Genomic DNA, 20,114 nt, shown 5'->3' with positions numbered 1-20,114 from the left:
AAGGGAACGATAATCAATACACCGGTCTTAATGAACCATCTTTCTTGGCCACAAAAAAAACCCAGCGCCTAAAGGTGACGAGGATGGTCTAATATGACCCTTCTCCAACGACTCATTAATATAGGATCGCATAGCATCATGTTCGGGTACTGATAAGTTGAAAAGCCGACCCTTGGGAAATTTACACCCAGGCATCAACTCAATTGCACAGCCATAACTCCTATGAGGAGGCAAAAATGCAGACTTACTCTCACTAAATACATCAGAGAATTCAGCCAGATAATCAGGAATATCATGAGACTGAGGAGAGGTGGAGAAAACAGGAGCATCCCTAAGAACACACTGACATCCCCAACTCACCACAGAAACAGATTTCCAATCCAAAACTGGGTTATGAGTTTGCAACCAGGGGAACCCCAGAACAATAGTATCATGCAAATTATGCAGCACCAAAAATTTACAATTTTCCTGGTGGTCTGGGCCAACTCGCATTATCACCTGGGTCCAAAACAGGTTTATTCTCTGCCAAAGGAGTGGCATCAATACCCCTCAAAGGAATAGGCGTCTGCAGAGGCATCTTGGACAAACCACAACGTTTAGCAAAGTCCAAATCCATCAGATTCAGAGCTGCTCCTGAATCCACAAAAGCCTTAGTGGAAAATGTGGACAAGGAGCATATCAGAGTAATTGCCAAAGAAACTTACGTTGTATACTGCCCACAGCAAATATGTGTGCAAAACATTTCTCTCGTTTAGGGCAGACAAATAGTATGAGAGGCGTCTCCACAGAAAAAACACAGCTTATTACGCCTTCTAAACTCCCGACGTTGCGCCCTAGACAAAACCCCATCACATTGCATAGGTTCAGACATTTGTTCAAAAGGTGGCAGCGCCTCCCGTGTAGATTTACGTTCATGTAAACGCCGATCAACTTGAATGGCTAATGACATAGAGCCATCCAGACCAGAGAGAACAGGAAATACCACCATAACATCTTTTACGGTCTCTGACAAACCTTTCCGAAAGAGAGCTGCCAATGCACTATCATTCCATGTAGTAAGGACCGCCCACTTTCGGAATTTTTGACAGTACAACTCTGCAGGATCCTGACCCTGGTCTAATGCCAACAGGGTTCTCTCAGCTTGATCAACGGCATTTGGTTCATCATACAACAACCCCAAGGCCTGAAAAAATGCATCCACATTAGTCAGAATAGGATTTTCAGGTGTCAGAGAAGCGCAGTAAGGAGATGACAATTTTAACCTGCTGCACAGAGCTCCCCGATGAGTTAGGCTTCAAGGCAAGAAATAATTTACAATTATTATTAAAATTCAGAAATTTAGACCGATCTCCAGAAAGCACATCAGGAGTAGGGATCTTAGGTTCAGCAGCATGTGACTGAATAAGGTAGGTGGAAATTCCCTGCACTTCAGCAGCAAGTTGCTCCCCACGATCAGACAGTTGCTTAATCTCCATTAGGAGAGGAAAAAAAAAAAATCCTCCTACGGCTCCAGAGAAAAAGAGGAAAAAATATAAAAAAAAAATTCTGACACTTTTTTTTTTTCTTTAACAATTCTTTCCTGCTTTTGAGTACCCTAGAATCTGCAGTATGGCTGGTGATTCTGTTATGAATGGGTCACCGAGGAGGAAGAAAAAACAACAAGCTAAGTCTCAGAAACCCAGAGAAGTTGGTAACTATGCAGATTGCAGATCCCTGATCTTAACCACACAACTAGCAGCAGTCGTGGAGCATTCCTACGATGGTCCTAGACGCCTCATCACAACCAGAGAGCTACATAAGCCTAAAGCAGGAAAAGAGGAAAACTAACTACCCCAGAGCAGACCCCAAAGGAAAGGCAGCCCCCCACATGTATTGACGGTGAAACAAGATGAAAATACAAACAAAGGCAGGAAAATAGGCTGAGCAAACGATGGGGCCCGACTAACTAGAAAGGACAGGAAAGGAAAGATACTGTCTGCAATCTGCCAAAAAAAAACCTACCAAAATAATGTCCAACACTTCTGATAGCAAAATTAACCCTGAATTCACTAGACTTCTCCCACTATATCAGCACTTTGAAATATTCTGAGACAGAGCCAAAAGAGGCCAATCTAATAAGGGACAAAAAAGGCAGATTGGCAAATACAGATAAATAGGAGTGGAAATTCAGCATAGCCCCAGCAGGGGCAGGCTGATCACACAAGAAACTGAATTGACCAACAAGCGCAAGTGTGAACATTAGCAAAAAACAAACTTAACTTGAGAAGACTGGAAGAGAGCTGAAGTCCAAGACTTGAGAAGCAGACTGAATCACCAGCACCAGGATAGGACGTCGGCTGTCTTATATCCAGTCTGATTGATACTCCAGAGATCCAATCGTTATCCTCCTCATCAGGTGGCAGATTACTACCGCTTAAACCAACCTCACTACCTCCTGTCACCACGAGAGGGAGAACGGAAGGAGAACTCTCAACTGGTGGAGCATAAAATGAGTTCATAACAGTCGCCACCTTAAGCCCAGATTGATTATATAACTGAATCTTGGAATATGTTTTGGTAAACGGCTAAAATGCCAAAATTTGTGTCACTGTCCAAATATTTCTGAACCTAAGCATATAACTCCTGGAAGGCAACTCCCAAAAAGGAATTCCAGGTCCAAAAGAAGGTGGTCTGAAACTACTTCTTGCTTAACTACATGAAGTACAGCACTAGTTTAAGAACCAGGATGGTGTACACCGGGTCTACTCAGTGTGCTCTAAACCCTGACTGCACCTCATTCTGGCCTTAACTGTCAGCATGACATTAACAAATATAAATGGACAAAGAAAGATGAGGGCAGTACTGGCAGCCCACAGTGAATTTATATGGTGCCTTCTGACTAGCAAAACTGGACTTGAATAGTGCTTTGGGATTCATGTTGCTAGCTAGATGGCATCAGTCTAAGGGCATGGATACTGTTTGGCAAGCTATACTGAACTGATCTAGGGATTTGAGTGTCATGAGGCTAGCTCAAAAGGACTAATGATGTGGATGCTGTAACGAATGGAAGCAGAGGCAGAGATGGTGAAGTTCACATTCGTTTTTTATTTTTAAAGTGGAACCTCGGGACCACGGTCCGGGAGGCTCCGAAGGGGGCGTGACTAGTGAGCCCCGGGTACCCGTAGTAAAGCCCCTCAAACAGGACCAGAATGGAATACCCGGAGGACACAGGTGCTACCTCCAGTTAGACCCCAGACACGTGGCAGCTGTCCCAGCAGGACCAAAAGGGATAACAGAAGTAACAGCAGAGTCCATAATGAGATGGGTCCTGGATCCGGGTAGTTGGTAAGTAGCTGGTTCCAGTGACCTTGACACAGTCCTCGGACTTGGATAGCTGTTGGCAGAATGGGATGGCTTTCACCCAGATGGTTGCAGATATAACCAGGATGATCAGGATACTCTGTGGAGACAGATAGCATTAGAGAATGCACAGAGACTGCAGACGTAGTGCAGACAGGTTAGCAAGAGAACTGGATGTAGCAATGATACTCATTGCTCCGGAGCTCTCCCTATGGAGGAGAGGCCAGAAATAGCAGCCAGTGCGCTGCCATTGGATAATTGCTCTTTTTGAAAAATGCACACTGTCCCTTTAAGAAGGCAGAAGAGCACGCGGGTGTGCCATAATAGCTTTAGTTACAGATATGCTGACAGGACGCCAGGAGGTGGGGGCAGGGGAGAGACATGAATGCTGAGCAGCAGCATGAGACACAGAGGGAGCCGTTTGCTGCCTAAGGACAGCGTGCGAGGCACGAGGTGAGTGCCCAGGACAGGGACCAGGTGTAACAGTGGCAGACCTGGGCGCCGCGCCAGAACGGGGACCGGGTGTAACAGATGCCATGTGTCTAGCTGAACGGGACTGGGATAGTGAGAAGAGTACTCCATTGGGAAGGTAGACTTGACTGGCCTTGTCAAATGAGGTCCATGTAGCTACACTGGACTGGGCTAAAACTATGCATGTCATGTGACTAGCTATATTGGACTGGGCTAGGGACATGGGTGCCATGTGGATACCTAGATTGGACCGGGCAAGTCAATGTCATGTGGCAAGCTAGACTGGACTTTGGTAGGACCAAAGAATCCATATTTGGAAATTTTTAAAGGCATTTGATTCACAATTTTTGGAATTATGGGAAATTATATGTAATTGAGTTAACAAATGGCTTTGTAATATAAAACAGATGATGGTATTTATAGAACACATGGGGCAGGTGTGTTCCTTCAACATCTGTTGTTCACTCCTCACTAGCATGAATTGAGATGATTAGACCTCCATGAGACTATGCGTGTGTTCAGAAAAAACAGTTGCAAAACATCCAAAAAGGAAGAAGGAAAATTGCACTCACCGCCTCTTTAAAACCAACACTTTAACCCCTTCACCCCCAAGGGTGGTTTGCACGTTCATGACCGGGCCAATTTTTACAATTCTGACCACTGTACCTTTATGAGGTCATAACTCTGGAACGCTTCCATGGATCCCGGTGATTCTGACCTTGTTTTCTCGTGACATATTGTACTTCATGTTAGTGGTAAAATTTCATTCAAATAACTTGCGTTTATTTGTGAGAAAAACGGAAATTTGGCGAAAATTTTGAAAATTTCGCAATTTTCCAACTTTGAATTTTTATGCCCTAAAATCACAGAGATACAGCACACAAAAAACTTGATAACTAACATTTCCCACATGTTTACTTTACATCAGCACAATTTTGGAACCAAAATTTTTTTTTGTTAGGAAGTTATAAGGGTTAAAAGTTGACCAGCGATTTCTCATTTTTACAACACCATTTTATTTTTAGGACCACATCACATTTGAAGCCACTTTGAGGGGTCTATATGATAGAAAATACCCAAAAGTGACACCATTCTAAAAACTGCACCCCTTAAAGTGCTCAAAACCACATTCAAGAAGTTTATTAACCCTTTAGGTGCGTCACAGGAATTTTTTTGAATATTTAAAAAAAAATGAACATCTAACTTTTTTTCATAAAAAAAATACTTCAGGTTCAATTTTTTGTATTTTACCAAGGGTAACAGGAGAAATTCGACTGCAAAAGTTATTGTGCAATTTTCCTGAGTACGCAGATACCTGATATGTGGGGGGGAACCACTGTTTCGGTGCATGGCAGAGCTCAGAATGGAAGGAGCGCCGTTTGACTTTTTCAATGCAAAATTGGCTGGAATTCAGATCGGACGCCATGTCACGTTTGGAGAGTCTCTGATGTACCTAAACAGTGGAAACCCCCTACAAGTGACCCCATTTTGGAAACTAGACCCCCCCAAGGAACTTATCTAGATATGTGGTGAGAACTTTGAACCCACAAGGGCTTTACAGAAGTTTATAACGTACAGCGGTACAATTAAAAAAATCATATTTTTTCCACAAAAATGATCTTTTCACCCCAATTTTTATTTTCCCAAGGGTAACAGGACCCTAAAAGTTATTGTGCAATTTGTCCTGAGTACGCTGATACCCCACATGTGGGGGTAAACCACTATTTGGGCGCATGGCAGAGCTCGGAAGGGAAGCAGCGCCATTTGACGTTTTTGGCTGGAATTGAGATCGGACACCATGTCGCGTTTGGAAAACCCCTGATGTACCAAAACAGTGGAAACCCCCCACAAATGACACCATTTTGGAAACTAGACCCCCTAAGGAACTTATCTAGATGTGTGGTGAGAACTTTGAACCCCCATGGGCTTCACAGAAGTTTATAACATAAAGCCATACAATTAAAAAATCATATTTTTTCCACAAAAATGATCTTTTCACCCTCAATTCTTATTTTTCCAAGGGTAACAGGACCGTAAAAGTTATTGTGCAATTTGTCCTGAGTACGCTGATACCCCACATGTGGGGGTAAACCACTATTTGGGCGCATGGCAGAGCTCGGAAGGGAAGCAGCGCCATTTGACGTTTTTGGCTGGAATTGAGATCGGACACCATGTCGCGTTTGGAAAACTCCTGATGTACCAAAACAGTGGAAACCCCCCACAAATGACACCATTTTGGAAACTAGACCCCCTACGGAACTTATCTAGATGTGTGGTGAGCACTTTGATCCCCCCAGTGCTTCACAGAAGTTTATAATGCCCGGGCGTGAAAATAAAAAATTCGTAATTTTTCCACAAACATGATCTTTTAGTCACCATTTTTTTATTTTCCCAAGGGTACCAGGAGAAATTGGACCCCAAAAGTTGTTGTCCAATTTGTCCTGAGTATGCTGATACCCCATATGTGGGAGAAAACTACTGTATGGGCACACGTCGGGGCTCGGAAGGGAAGTAGTGACGTTTTGGAATGCTGACTTTGATGGAATGGTCTGCGGGTGTCATGTTGCCTTTGGAGAGCCCCTAATGTACCTAAACAGTGGAAACCCCCCACAAAAGACCCCATTTTGAAAACTAGACCCACTAAGGAACTTATCTAGATGTGAGGTGAGCACTTTGAACCCCCAAGAGCTTCACAGAAGTTTATAATGCCAGGGCATGAAAATAAAAAAATCGTATTTTTTCCAGAAACATGATCAATTAGTCCCCAATTTTTTCATTTTCCCAAGGGTAACAGGAGAAATTGGACCCCCAAAAGTTGTTGTCCAATTTGGCCTGAGTACGCTGACACCCCATATGTGGGAGAAAACTACTGTATGGACACACGTCGGGGCTCGGAAGGGAAGCAGTGACGTTTTGGAATGCAGACTTTGATGGAATGGTCTGCGGGTGTCATGTGCGTTTGGAGAGCCCCTGATGTACCTAAACTATTGAAACTCCCCACAAGTGACCCCATTTTGGACACTAGACCCCCCACGGAACTTATCTAGATGTGTGGTGAGCACTTTGAACCCCCAAGTGCTTCACAGAAGTTTATAACACTCAGACGTGAAAATAAAAAAATCATTTTTTTCCACAAAAATGATATTTTTGCCCCCAATTTTTTATTTTCCTAAGGGTAACAGGAGAAATTGGACCCCAAAAACTGTTTTCCAATTTGTCCTGAGTAGGTTGATACCCTACATGTGGGGTAAAACACTGTTTGGGCGCATGGCAGAGCTTGGAAGGGAAGGAGCAACATTTGACTTTTTCAACTCAGAATTGGCTGGAATTGAGATCAGATGCCATGTTGCATTTGGAGAGCCCCTGATGTGCCCAAACAGTGGAAACCCCCCAATTATAACTCCAACCCTAACCCCAACACACCCCTAACCCTAATCTGAGCCCTAACCCTAGCTCTAACCCTAGCCCTAACGGGAAAATGGAGATAAATACTTTTTTTTTTAATTTTATTATTTTTCCCTAACTAAGGGGGTGATGACGGGGGGTTTGATTTACTATTTATGGCGGTTTTTATATTTGGCAGCTGTCGCACGCTAAAAGACGCTTTTTATTGTAAAAATAGTTTTTGCATCACCACATATTGAGAGCTATAATTTTTCCGTATTTTGACCCACCGAGTCATGTGAGGTCTTATTTTTTGCGGGACGAGTTGACGTTTTTATTGGTACCATTTTCGGGCACGTGACATTTTTTGATCGCTTTTTATTCCTATTTTTGGGACACAGAATGAACAAAAACCAACGTTTCATGAATTTCTTTTGGGGGGGTGCGTTTACACCGTTCAGCGTGCAGTAAAATTGATAAAGCGGTTTTATTCTTCGGGTCAGTACGGTTACAGCGATACCTCATTTATGTCATTTTTTATGTTTTTGTCGGTTTTATGCAATGAAAACTATTTTATATAAAAAATAATTTGAGCATCGCTTTATTCTGTGAGCTATAACTTTTTTATTTTTTCGCTGATGATGCTGTGTGGTGGCTCGTTTTTTGCGGGACAAGATGACGTTTTCAGCGGTACCATGGATATTTATATGCGTCTTTTTGATCGCGCGTTATTACACTTTTTGTTTGACGGTATGATAATAAATCATTATTTTTTGCTTCGTTTTTTATTTTTATTTTTTAAGGGGTTCGATAAAGGGGTTAACTAATGGGACAGTTTTATAGGGCGGGTCATTACGGTCGCGGCGATACCTAATATGTGTACTTTTATTGGTTTTTTTTTATTATTTCCAAAAAATGGATTTATTGGGGGAATATTTTTTTTTTTTTCTAATTTATTTGGCGATTTTTTTTTAATTATTTTAACACTTTTTTTTTACTTTATTAAATAGTCCCAGGTGGGACATCACTGTCCTGTGACAGATCGCTGATCTGTCACATCACAGATCACTGTGACAGATCAGCGATCTGACACAGGCACTGCAGAAGGTTTCCTCATGCCTGCGCTTTGCAGGCACTGAGGAAGCCAGCTTCCTCAGGCCCCCGTCGCCATCTTGGATCCGGGGGCCTGGAGGAAAGGAGTCCCCCGCAGCAGCGCTGCACATTGCGCTGCCGTGGGGGGGCTCAGGGAAGCACGGAGGGAGCCCCCTCCCTGCCGATGCTTCCCTTTAACCCCCGGTACACCGCGATCATGTTTGATCGCGGTGTGCAAGGGGTTAATGTGTCGGGGGCGGTCCGTGACCGCCCCTGACACATTGTGCCGGGTGTCAGCTGTGATAATCAGCTGACACCCGGCCGCGATCAGCGGCGCTCACCACGTGGGCGCCGCTGATCGCGCTAGACATACTATCCCGTCCATGGGCATAGGGGCCCGGGTCCCATGGACGGGATAGTACGTCTCATGTCAGGAAGGGGTTAATAGAAAGGTTAAAACATCGGGTTGGACCGCTTGAAGAACAACTGCCGTTTCACACCAAACAGCACTTCAACAGGTCCCAGTAACTAGAGCACTGTTTGGCGTGAAACGGCTGTTGTTCTTCATGCGTTCCGTTCAGCGCTGCAACCCGATGTTTTAACCTTTCTATTAAAGTGTTGAAGTTTTAAAGATGGAGAGAAAGCTAGGAGACAAAAAGCACAATAGGGTCTTATCTGATGGTAAGGAGAAAATAGAAATGTAAGACCACTCACCTGATAAGGCTGCAGACTAGCAACATGAGAAAGGTATAGGTAGCAGCTGCTGCAGGACACCGGTCAGAAATACTACATTACATTCAGGTGCGCTGCTGATAAAAGCTTTATGGCCGAGGTAAAATCAAAGGCAGGGCCGGTGTTAGGGGCAGGCACACCAGGCAGCTGCCTAGGGCCCCCGCTCCCCCAGGGGCCCCAGCTAGAGACCCATCATACAACTGCTATGGGGCCCCTGTGAGGCAGGGGGGCCCGCCTGCCACCAGTGCCGTCTCCCCCTATCGCATTGAACTATACCGACGTCTGCCAGTACAGTTCAAATCAATGATGGAGGAGAGAGTGTCAGCTGACGATCCCTCTCCCTTCATTCCCCGCTCTGCCTCTGACACGGCGGGTGCGCGATGACTGTGTGCCAGCAGTGCAGCTGCTGAGAGAGGAGCCAGGAGCAGCGCGGGCATGAGGAGAGGTGAGGAGTGTGTTTTTTTTTGTTTTTTTTTCTATAACAGTGAGTACTGGACTGGGGTCATTCTCAGGGGAGGAGAGTAGATGTGGACTGTGCTATAAACTATGAGGGCTGTGTTATATACTATGCGGGCTGTGCTATATACTATGCGGGCTGTGCTGTATACTATTTGGGCTGTGCTATATACTATTTGGGCTGTGCTATATACTATGCGGGCTGTGCTATATACTATGCGGGCTGTGCTATATACTATGAGGGCTGTGCTATATACTATGCGGGCTGTGTTATATACTATGCGGGCTGTGCCATATACTATACGGGCTGTGCTATATACTGTGAGGGCTGTGTTATATACTATGCGGGCTGTGCTATATACTATGCGGGCTGTGTTATATACTATGCGGGCTGTGCCATATACTATACGGGCTGTGCTATATACTGTGAGGGCTGTGTTATATACTATGTGGGCTGTGCTATATACTATGCGGGCTGTGTTATATACTATTGGGGGTATATTATATTCTATAGGGACGCTGTGTTATATACTATCGGGGTATATTATATTCTATGGGGGAGGCTGTATTATATACTATGTGGCTGTATTATATGCTGTTGGGTATATTCTATGGGGGAGGCTGTGTTATATACTATGGGGATATATTATATTCTATGGGGAGGCTGTATTATATACTATGTGGCTGTGTTATATGCTGTTGGGTATATTATATTCTATGGGGGAGGCTGTGTTATATACTATGGGGGTATATTATATTGCATGGGGGAGGCTGTGTTATATGCTATGTGGCTGTGTTATATACTATTGGGGGTATATTATATTCTATAGGGGAGGCTGTGTTATATACTATGGGGGTATATTATATTCTATGGGGGAGGCTGTGTTATATACTATCTGACTGTGTTATATACTGTTGGGGTGTACATTATATTCATAGAATCATAGAATCATAGAATCGTAGAGTTGGAAGGGACCTCCTGGGCCATCTGGTCCAACCCCCTGCTCAAAGCAGGATTCGCTAAATCATCCCAGTCAGATGTCTGTCCAGCCTCTGTTTGAAGACTTCCATTGAAGGAGAACTCACCACTTCTCGTGGCAGCCTGTTCCACTCATTGATCACTCTAACTGTCAAAAAGTTTTTTCTAATATCTAATCTGTGTCTCTTCCCATTCAGTTTCATCCCATTGCTTCTAGTCTTTCCTTGTGCAAATGAGAATAAAGTTGATCCTTCTACAATGTGACAGCCCTTTAGATATTTGTAGACAGCTATTAAGTCTCCTCTCAGTCTTCTCTTTTGCAAACTAAACATTCCCAAATCCTGCAACCTTTCCTCATAAGACAGGGTTTGCAGACCGGTCACCATTCTGGTCGCTCTTTTCTGAACTTGCTCCAGTTTGTTGATGTCTTTTTTAAAATGTGGTGCCCAAAACTGGACACAATATTCCAGATGAGGTCTGACCAAAGAGGAGTAGAGGGAAATAATGACTTCACGTGATCTAGACTGTATGCTTCTGTTAATACATCCTAGAATTGCATTTGCCTTTTTTGCTGCTGCATCACACTGTTGACTCATATTCAGTCTGTGATCTATTAGTATACCCAAGTCTTTTTCACATGTGCTGTCACTTAGCCCTATTCCTCCCATTCTATATATGCTTTTTTCATTTTTATTGCCCAGATGTAGTACTTTGCATTTCTCCCTGTTAAAAACCATTCTGTTAGTTGCTGCCCACTTCTCCAGTTTATTTAAATCTTTTTGAATCCTCTCTCTCTCTTCTCTAGTATTAGCTATCCCTCCTAGCTTTGTGTCATCAGCAAATTTAATCAGTTTACCCTCAATTCCTTCATCTAAATCGTTGATAAAGATGTTGAACAATACAGGGCCCAGGACAGAGCCCTGTGGTACCCCACTTGAGACATTCTTCCAACTGGATGTACAGCCATTTACGACCACTCTTTGGGTCCGATCACTAAGCCAGTTATGAATCCACCTAACAGTTGCCTTGTCCATTCCATACTTAGTCATTTTTTCAATAAGGATTGTATGAGAGACTTTGTCAAATGCTTTGCTTAAGTCAAGATATACTATATCTACAGCATTTCCTTGATCCACCCAATCAGTGATACCGTCATAGAAGGAAATTAAGTTAGTCTGACATGACTTATTAGTTAGAAACCCATGCTGACTCTGTTTAATCACTTCATTCTTATCCAGGTATTGACATACATGTTGTTTAATAATTTGTTCAAAGATCTTTCCTGGTATAGAAGTCAGACTCACCGGCCTATAGTTGCCTGGGTCCACCTTCTTCCCCTTTTTGAAGATAGGAACAACATTTGCTCTTCTCCAGTCTTCTGGCACTTCTCCTGTTCTCCAAGAATTTTCAAAGATTATGGAGAGGGGTTCAAAAATTTCTTCTGCTATCTCCTTCAGTACTCTGGGGTGTAATTCATCTGGACCTGGAGACTTGAATTCATTTAGGTTAGCTAAGTATTTCCTCACTATCTTTCTGTTTATAGATATCCTGGATTCTTCTATTCCCTTAATAGGACAGTGAATAACAGTTGATGTTGCATTTCCTTTCTGAGAGAAAACAGATGCAAAATAGGAATTTAAAAGTTCAGCCTTCTCAACATCCTGTCTTACCATTTCATCATTTTCATCCTGTAAAAATCCTATAGCATCTTTGACTTTTCTTTTACTTTTGACATATCCCCAAAATCCTTTATTATTGCTTTTGACATCTCTTGCAAGCCTCAGTTCATTTTCAGCTTTAGCTAATCTGATTTGTGCCCTGCAGGTTCTGCAGACAGCATTATATTCTTCTTTAGATATGCCTCCCTCTTTCCATTTTATAAACATTTTTTTCTTCCTTTTTAGCATGTGCTTAAGTTCTGTGTTCATCCATCCTGGTTTCCTTAAATGCTTCCTATTCTTCCCTCTTTTCGGAATTGTTAACAACTGTGCTTTGAGAATTTCATTTTTCAAGATTTCCCATCCTTCCTGGACATTTTTGTCTTTAAGGATATCCAGCCATTGGATCCCTCCAATTCTCTTTCTGAATCCCTTAAAATCTGCCTTTCTGAAATCTAACCTTGACGTCTGAGTCTTCACAGGTCTTCCACCTCTAGTAATCCAAAATTCTAAAATAGCATGGTCGCTACCTCCTAGGGTCCCAGCCACTTTTACCTCCTCAACCATTTCCTCCCTGTTTATAAGGATTAGATCCAAGGTAGCAGTTCCCCTTGTTTTCTCCCTTACCTTTTGGAAGATAAAGTTGTCAGCAAGAGAGGATAAGAATTTCCTTGACCTGTTAGTTTTGCCTGAGAGAGATTCCCAACAAATGTCTGGATAGTTGAAATCTCCCATGACAACTATGTCATATTTTTTGGAGAACTTGGCCATCTGATGCATAAAGAGTTCATCTATATATTCGGCTTGCACAGGCGGCCTGTAGTAAATGCCTACAATGGTGTCCTTTCCATTGTTCTGTCCTTGTATTCTTACCCAAACAGTTTCCACAGAACTCCCAGTCTCTGAAGCTTCAATCTCTGTGCAGATATACGCATTTCGAACATACAATGCGACACCCCCTCCTCGTTTATCAAGTCTGTTTCTTGCAAATAAGTTGTATCCTTCTAGTCTTGTATTCCAATCATGTGTATTGTCCCACCAAGTTTCAGTGATTCCAATTACATCATATTTCTGTTCCTGTGTTAGTAGTTCCAATTCTCCTTGTTTGTTGCCCATGCTTTGTGCATTAGTATAGAGACATTTTAGTTTGTGATTGGTTTCTCTTTCTCCAATATTTTTATTAATTAGATTCTTTCGTCTTTGTTCTTCCTTTCCACTTCTAATAGCAGAGTTCTCAATAGCATTTGTCAGGTGTATGGCTTTTTCTGGTCTTTTGCTTCCCTTCCCATGTTGTTCTAGTTTAAAGCTCTCCTTACAAGTGTAGCAAGGTGACTTCCAAATACATGCTTTCCAGTCTTCGTAAGGTGCACCCCATCTCTAGCAAGTAGTCCATCGTATAAGTAGTTCACTCCGTGATCCAGAAATCCAAATCCTTGCTGACGGCACCATCGACGTAGCCAGTTGTTCACCTGCAGAATCTTATTCCACCTCCTTGTTCCATGGCCATCCACTGGGAGGATGGAAGAGAAGACCAACTGCGCTCCCAGTTCTTTCACTTTCTTGCCTAAGTCTTCAAAGTCTCTGCAGATGATATTCTATGGAGGAGGCTGTGTTATATACTATGGGGGTATATTATATTCTACGGAGAGGCTGTGTTATATACTATGGGGGCTGCATTATATTCTATGGGGGAGGCTGTGTTATATGCTATGGGGGGTTGCATTATATTCTATGGGGGCTACATTATATACTATGGGGAGGTGGGCTGTATTATATTCTATGGGGGCTACATTATATTCCATGGGGGGCTGTATTAGATTTTGAGGGAGGATTGCATCATGCTCTGATGGGGCGGGCTACATTATATTCTATGGGGAGGTGGGCTATATTCTATTCTATTTGGGGCTACATTATATTCTATGGGGGGGCTATATTATATTTATATACTATGAGGGGTGATTGCATCATACTCTGAGGAGGCTACATATGAGGGGGGGCTGCATTATATTCTATGGGGGGGTTAAATTATACTCTGTGGGGAACTTGCATTGTACGCTGTGGGTTGGCTGCGTTATGCTCTATGGGGTGGCTGCATTATACTATATGTGGGCTGCATTATACTGTATAGAGGACTATGGGGAATACATTATACTATATAAAGAACTATGGTGTGCATTATACTATGGGAAGTGAATTGTACTACATGGATGAATATAGCGGTGCATTATACTATATTTAGCACTATGAGGAGTGTATTCTGCTATGTGGAGGACTGAGCAGTGTATTTTAATATATGGAGGACTATGAGGAGTGTATTATACTATATAGAGGACTATGGGAAGTGTATAATATTATATGGAGGACTGAGGAGTGTATTATACTATATGGAGGACTATGGGGCATATTATATTATATAGAGGACTATGGGGTGTGCATTTTACAATATGGATGACTGTGGTGCACATTATAATATATGGAGGACTATGGGGAGTATATTATACTATATGGAGGACTATGGGGCACATTATACTATATGGAGGACTGTGGTGCACATTACAATATATGAAGGACTATGGGGTGTATTATACTAAACAAGCAAAATGCTGCATATTCATCGAGTGATTGGATTGTTTATGCTGGAACAGAAATCATTGTCCTTGGCAGCACATTGCCGGTGTAAACTGTAGATGTGCTGCTGATAACATGATACTGTATGGGGACAGATTGATCCATTAGTGATTGTTCTCTCCCCATCATTGTTTCTCAGTTGGTGTAAAGAGGACGGGAAACAAGCGAACGACTTCAGTATTGTCAATCACACTCATTTAGTGTTCTCAGCTCACCGCATAAATGCAACAGAAATGCTTCCGTGTGATGTGCAATATGTTAGCATTTGGGGCCCCATTTTAAACTTTGCCTAGGGCCCCACTTTGCCTAAAACCGGCCCTGATCAAAGGAGTTTAATAATTAAGTTTAATATTAAACTCCTTTGATTTTACCTCAGCCATGAAGCTTTTATCAGCAGCGCGCCTTCTTGCATATCGTTTTTCCTCAAGTTTTAAAGAGGCCATGAGTGCAATTTTCCTTCTTTTTTGGGGGGTATTTATAGAACATCCTAAGTTTGGGTCACAGTTACAAGCAGTGTTCTACAGGGGTGAGTATCTCACCCTCTTCTTTATCATTTTTATTAACCACATAATACAAAAACAGTTCATGTGCACAGCTGGTGGGTGGTTGCACCTGAAAAGCGGAATGAATATATGGCTTGGTTCGGGCTCAGAAGCTGGGCCTGTAGTATCTACAGGGGTCAGCAGCTGTATATTACGGCTGACACTTTGCCATATGAGCTGTTATGCATTATTTAAACAGTTTAATAGGAGGATCCTGCCTCTGTCATCTCATCTTGCCACATGGCAGCAGAATGTTGATGGGTTTTTGTGGGTCCACAGGTCTTTTTTGTGTAACCCTACTTGGAATGGCCATAGATACGTGTTCAAGTATTTATGCAATGGCAGATTGAATAGCAGTGCTCTCCATGCAGTGTCATTAATGTATTATTTTTAATCTTTAAACTCTTTACAGATGCACAAATACCTATTAGTAAAAAAAATCCTACTCCCAAAAACAGAATCAAAATGTATCCGTGCTTTTGTAACTCAATTTTGGGTTAATGAAAACTGATATATTTTACCAAAAAAAGACAAACCTTCACACCAGAATAAATAACCTCATGTGTTGTATCCACCGGCAGAGATGCATATAACAGAATGAAGATTTTATGTCTAGGACACCACTGCTCATTTTTGTGACTGTTGGGACAGCTATTAAAATACCGTAGCTGCTACATTTCCCCTGCATGGGGGCTGTAGAGCACGTAGCTGGACACGATCTCGCCATGAAAATGCAGTTGTAATGCTAGATCTAATCTGACGATGTTTTTCTCTAAGACAACCTCCGTAAAAAACTTGAAAGTGTTGACCAACAGCATTACTGGATGCCGCAGTGTGTAAATCTCGCCTTGTTAACTATATTTTGATACAGGTTTTGCTCATTGTATGAATTGTTATGTATAAATTATAATATATATATATATATATCTTTGTTATTGCAGGTGAAAAATGTATAGGAGACTCCCATGGATATCTGCTCTTATTTCCCCATTTTGAAGTAGACAATAGTCCATCATTGATTGTCAAAAAAAGTTCAGAACTGAGACTGGCAAAAAATTTTGCATGTTCTGAGTGTGGGAAACATTTTAAAAAGAAATCTAATCTTTCAATACATAAGAGAATTCACATAGATGAAAGGCCATTTTCATGTTCCGAATGTAGAAAATCGTTTACTAGAAAATCAGCTCTAGAGGAACATCAGAAAATTCATATAGGAGAGAAGCCATTTTTATGCTCTGAATGTGGAAAATCTTTTACTAGGAAATCACATCTTGTTGGTCATCATAGAATTCACACAGGGGAAAAGCCATTTTCGTGTTTGGAATGTGGAAAATGCTTTATACGTAAAGACTGTCTTGAAAGACATCAGAGAATTCACACGGGAGAAAAACCATATTCATGCTCCGAATGTGGGAAATGTTTTACCAATAAATCAAATCTTGTTGAACATCAGAGAAGTCACACAGGGGAGAAGCCGTATTCATGTTTGGAATGTGGGAAATGTTTTATGCGCAAAAATTCTCTTGTGGAACATGTAAGAATTCATGCAGGTGAGAAACCATTTTCTTGTCCTGATGAGAATGGTTTTAGTCTGAAATCAGATCTTGTTATCCCTTACAAAATTCATGCAGAGGAAAAGCCATTTTCATGTTCAGAATGTGGAAAATGTTTTAGAAAGAAATATAGTCTTTCCATGCATGAGAGAATTCACATAGATGACCGGCCATTTTCATGTTCAGAATGTGGGAAATCTTTTACTCGGAAATCACATCTTCTTGGCCATCAGAGAACTCATACAGAAGATAAAGCATTTTCATGCTTGGAGTGTGGGAAATGGTTTAAGTTGAAACATCATCTTGAGAGACATCAAGGAATTCACACTGGAGAAAAGCCGTTTTCATGTTCTCAATGTGGGAAATGTTTTACCCAGAATTCAGATCTTGTTAAACACCAGAGAATTCACACAAGAGAAAAAACATTTCACACCAAAAATACAACATTTTCATGTCCTGATTGTGGGAAATGTTTTAGTCAGAAATCAGGTCTCATGCAACATCTAAGAAGTCATACAGGTGACAAGCCATTTTCATGTTCAGAATGTGGAAAATGTTTTACTAGAAATTTACATCTTGTTGAACATCGGAGAACTCATACAGCAGAAAAGTCATATTCATGCCTGGAATGTGGGAAGTGTTGTAAGCTTAAACATCATATTGAGAAACCTCAAGAAAATCACACAGGAGAGAAGACATATTCATGCTCAAAATGTGGGAAGAGTTTTAACCGAAAATCACGTCTTGTTCGACATCAGAGAGTTCACACAGGAGAGAAACCATTTTCATGTTCAGAATGTGGGAAATGTTTTAGCCAGAAATCAGGTCTTATACAACATTTAAGAATTCACACAGGGGAGAAGCCATTTTCATGTTCAGAATGTGGGAAATATTTTAGGCAGAAATTAGGTCTCATTCAACATTTACGAATTCACACAGGGGAGAAGCCATTTTCGTGTTCAGAATGTGGGAAATGTTTTATCCAAAAATCAGGACTTGTTCAACATCAGCGAACTCACACAACATGTAAGCCATTTTAATGTAGAAATTGTAGGATATTGCCGTATGATGTCGTCTGATATATTGCATGAAGGTGTATTATCAAGTTTGAAAGTTATTCCTTAACTACTGCACAGCAGATAAAATCCTGATTTCTGGGGGTCCGACCGATGGACACCCCACCAATCCCAGGGTCTGAGGCTCTGAAGAGCAGCTCCATTTGTTATATGGAGAAAAATGAGAAGAAAGTCATTTCACCACGTTGTTGGAGTTCAGATGAGAAGTCCTGCACGGATAGCCCGGAACCAGACAAGTCTTCAATGGGAATATTGGAGATGGTAATCCAGAGGGACTAATGTAGTAAAATCGAGGAAAAAAACTTTATTGTCAAAAAATAAATAAAATACAAGGGTGGAATCACCTGCGGCACACTGACCAACCCTTTTCAGCTAAGAAGCCTTAATCATGGTTGTGACACTTGGTCAGTGTGCCGCTGGTGATTCCACCCTTGTATTTTATTTATATTTTGACAAAGTTTTTTTTCCTGGATTTTACTACATTTGTCCCGCTAGATTACTATCTCCTTTTTTCCATTTGTTATTATGGGTGTGCCAAAGACCAGCCTACTGCAGTGCTCCCAGTAAGAATAAATGTAGTGGCAGTGTATATAATCAGCCACCACTTCATCTACCCAGGGTTTCTCGGGATCAGGGGATCCCAATAGTGACACTACCAGTGATCAGAACATTATACACATTGACCAAGAAGTAAAGGCTCATTAACATGTCTGTGGATTTCAGTCCGATCTATGACCGCAATGCATGGACTTGCTATGGGCCTCCTGACCGAGCATGACAGCCTCATAGAAATATATGAAGCTGTCATGTTTGGGTTAGTAGAGCAGTGGCAAGTCCAGGCATTACTGGTCCGTGTTCGAACCAGTTAGCCCTTATAGGCAATTAATATCAAACTTGACAATATACCTTTAAGTGCCTGTTCACAATGAAGAAAATCATAAGCTATTTTGCAACAACATGCCAAAAACATAAAATGGGGACAAAAATATTTCTTACAATTTATATCAACTGAAATTGATATTCATTTAAAGTCATGTTTGTCAAACCATTAAAATGCTTACAGGCATATCCATAAAAGAGAGAAAGTCTTGCAAGATAACAAGTTTCCTATGCAGCTGCCCCACTTTTAGAAACAGGTAATTAAGGAAACTTCTAAAGGCTGAAATGTAAAGTGCTGCGGAATATGTCGGCACTATAGAAATAAAATTATTATTATTGTTATAATTGAAGTCTTGCAGCTGTGAAGCCAACCTTACCTGCACAAAAATGTGGAGAGGGGGGCATGGCTTGAAGTGTTACAGAAGTGTTGCGCTGTGCTGAGACTCCACAGTTGAGCCCATAAATAAGTGACTTAAAAGTGCCTTAAAAAGCATCCACCCAAAACCCAAGTCTATCTTGCTCCATAACACTCCAGGCACCAAGATGATTAAAACCAGGAAGAATGATAAAGACACTGGGTCTCCGCAGCAACACTGCAAAAAGAACTAGACCATAGCAAAGTCCAGATCTGTAGTAGCCAGCCTATGCTGTTAAGGGGAAAATATATGGCATATGAATATATACAAGAATCAAAACTGTACCACTATATGGACGCTTTGCTGATCATGTTGCTTTAAGATATTTCTGATTCTCTAAGATATTTCTGATTTTCTGTTAATTGTTTCTGTATGATATCACCCACCTAAGCTTCATTTAATATTTAATGAACTGGGTGGATTAGGGTGGATCGGGCTAGAAAACAATACTTATGTACATAAGTATTGTGTAGCGATATGAGAACAGTATGAGAACAGTAAATATTAACGTGGAAACGTACATAATGATTGTGTAGCGGTATGGGAATGACAAATAGTAACCTGGAAACGTACCCATGATGTAATAACACAAACTCTGTATAAAAGCTGTTCATTTTTGGATTAAAGACAGAGAAGAATCATACTGACACGATACACCTTGTCTTGTGTATTCTTTTCTCCGTGCACGTAAAATCTCTACCAAAGATCCAATTTGGCCACAGACAATTAAGACGGGCCACACCCTAGTGCGGCAGAATCAACAATGCCAGACCTCAAGTACTACCTGTGGCCTGCAATACTAGGTTATTATGATTTATTTATATAGCGCCATTGATTCCATGGTGCTGTACATGAGAAGGGGTCACATACAAATTACAGATATCACTTACAGTAAACTAACAATGACAG

General features: G+C 41.6%; 1 protein-coding gene across 1 annotated transcript in view; it reads left to right on the top strand.

Moving 5' to 3' along the window:
• LOC141076775 (uncharacterized) overlaps positions 1 to 19,857 on the top strand; it is a 179,261-nt gene extending 159,404 nt beyond the window's left edge. The window contains exon 9 of the mRNA XM_073564073.1: positions 16,223 to 19,857. Coding sequence (XP_073420174.1) covers positions 16,223 to 17,874 — 1,652 coding nt within the window. The 3' untranslated portion in view covers positions 17,875 to 19,857. The remainder of the gene's footprint in view (positions 1 to 16,222) is intronic.
• The last annotated feature ends 257 nt before the right edge of the window (positions 19,858 to 20,114 follow it).

The sequence above is a fragment of the Dendrobates tinctorius genome, unplaced genomic scaffold, assembly GCF_039654945.1.
Source record: "Dendrobates tinctorius isolate UK_male_01 unplaced genomic scaffold, ASM3965494v1 ptg000425l, whole genome shotgun sequence".
Lineage (NCBI taxonomy): Eukaryota > Metazoa > Chordata > Amphibia > Anura > Dendrobatidae > Dendrobates > Dendrobates tinctorius.
The sequence above is the reverse complement of the archived record's forward strand: the minus strand, read 5'-3'. Positions and strand labels throughout refer to the sequence as shown.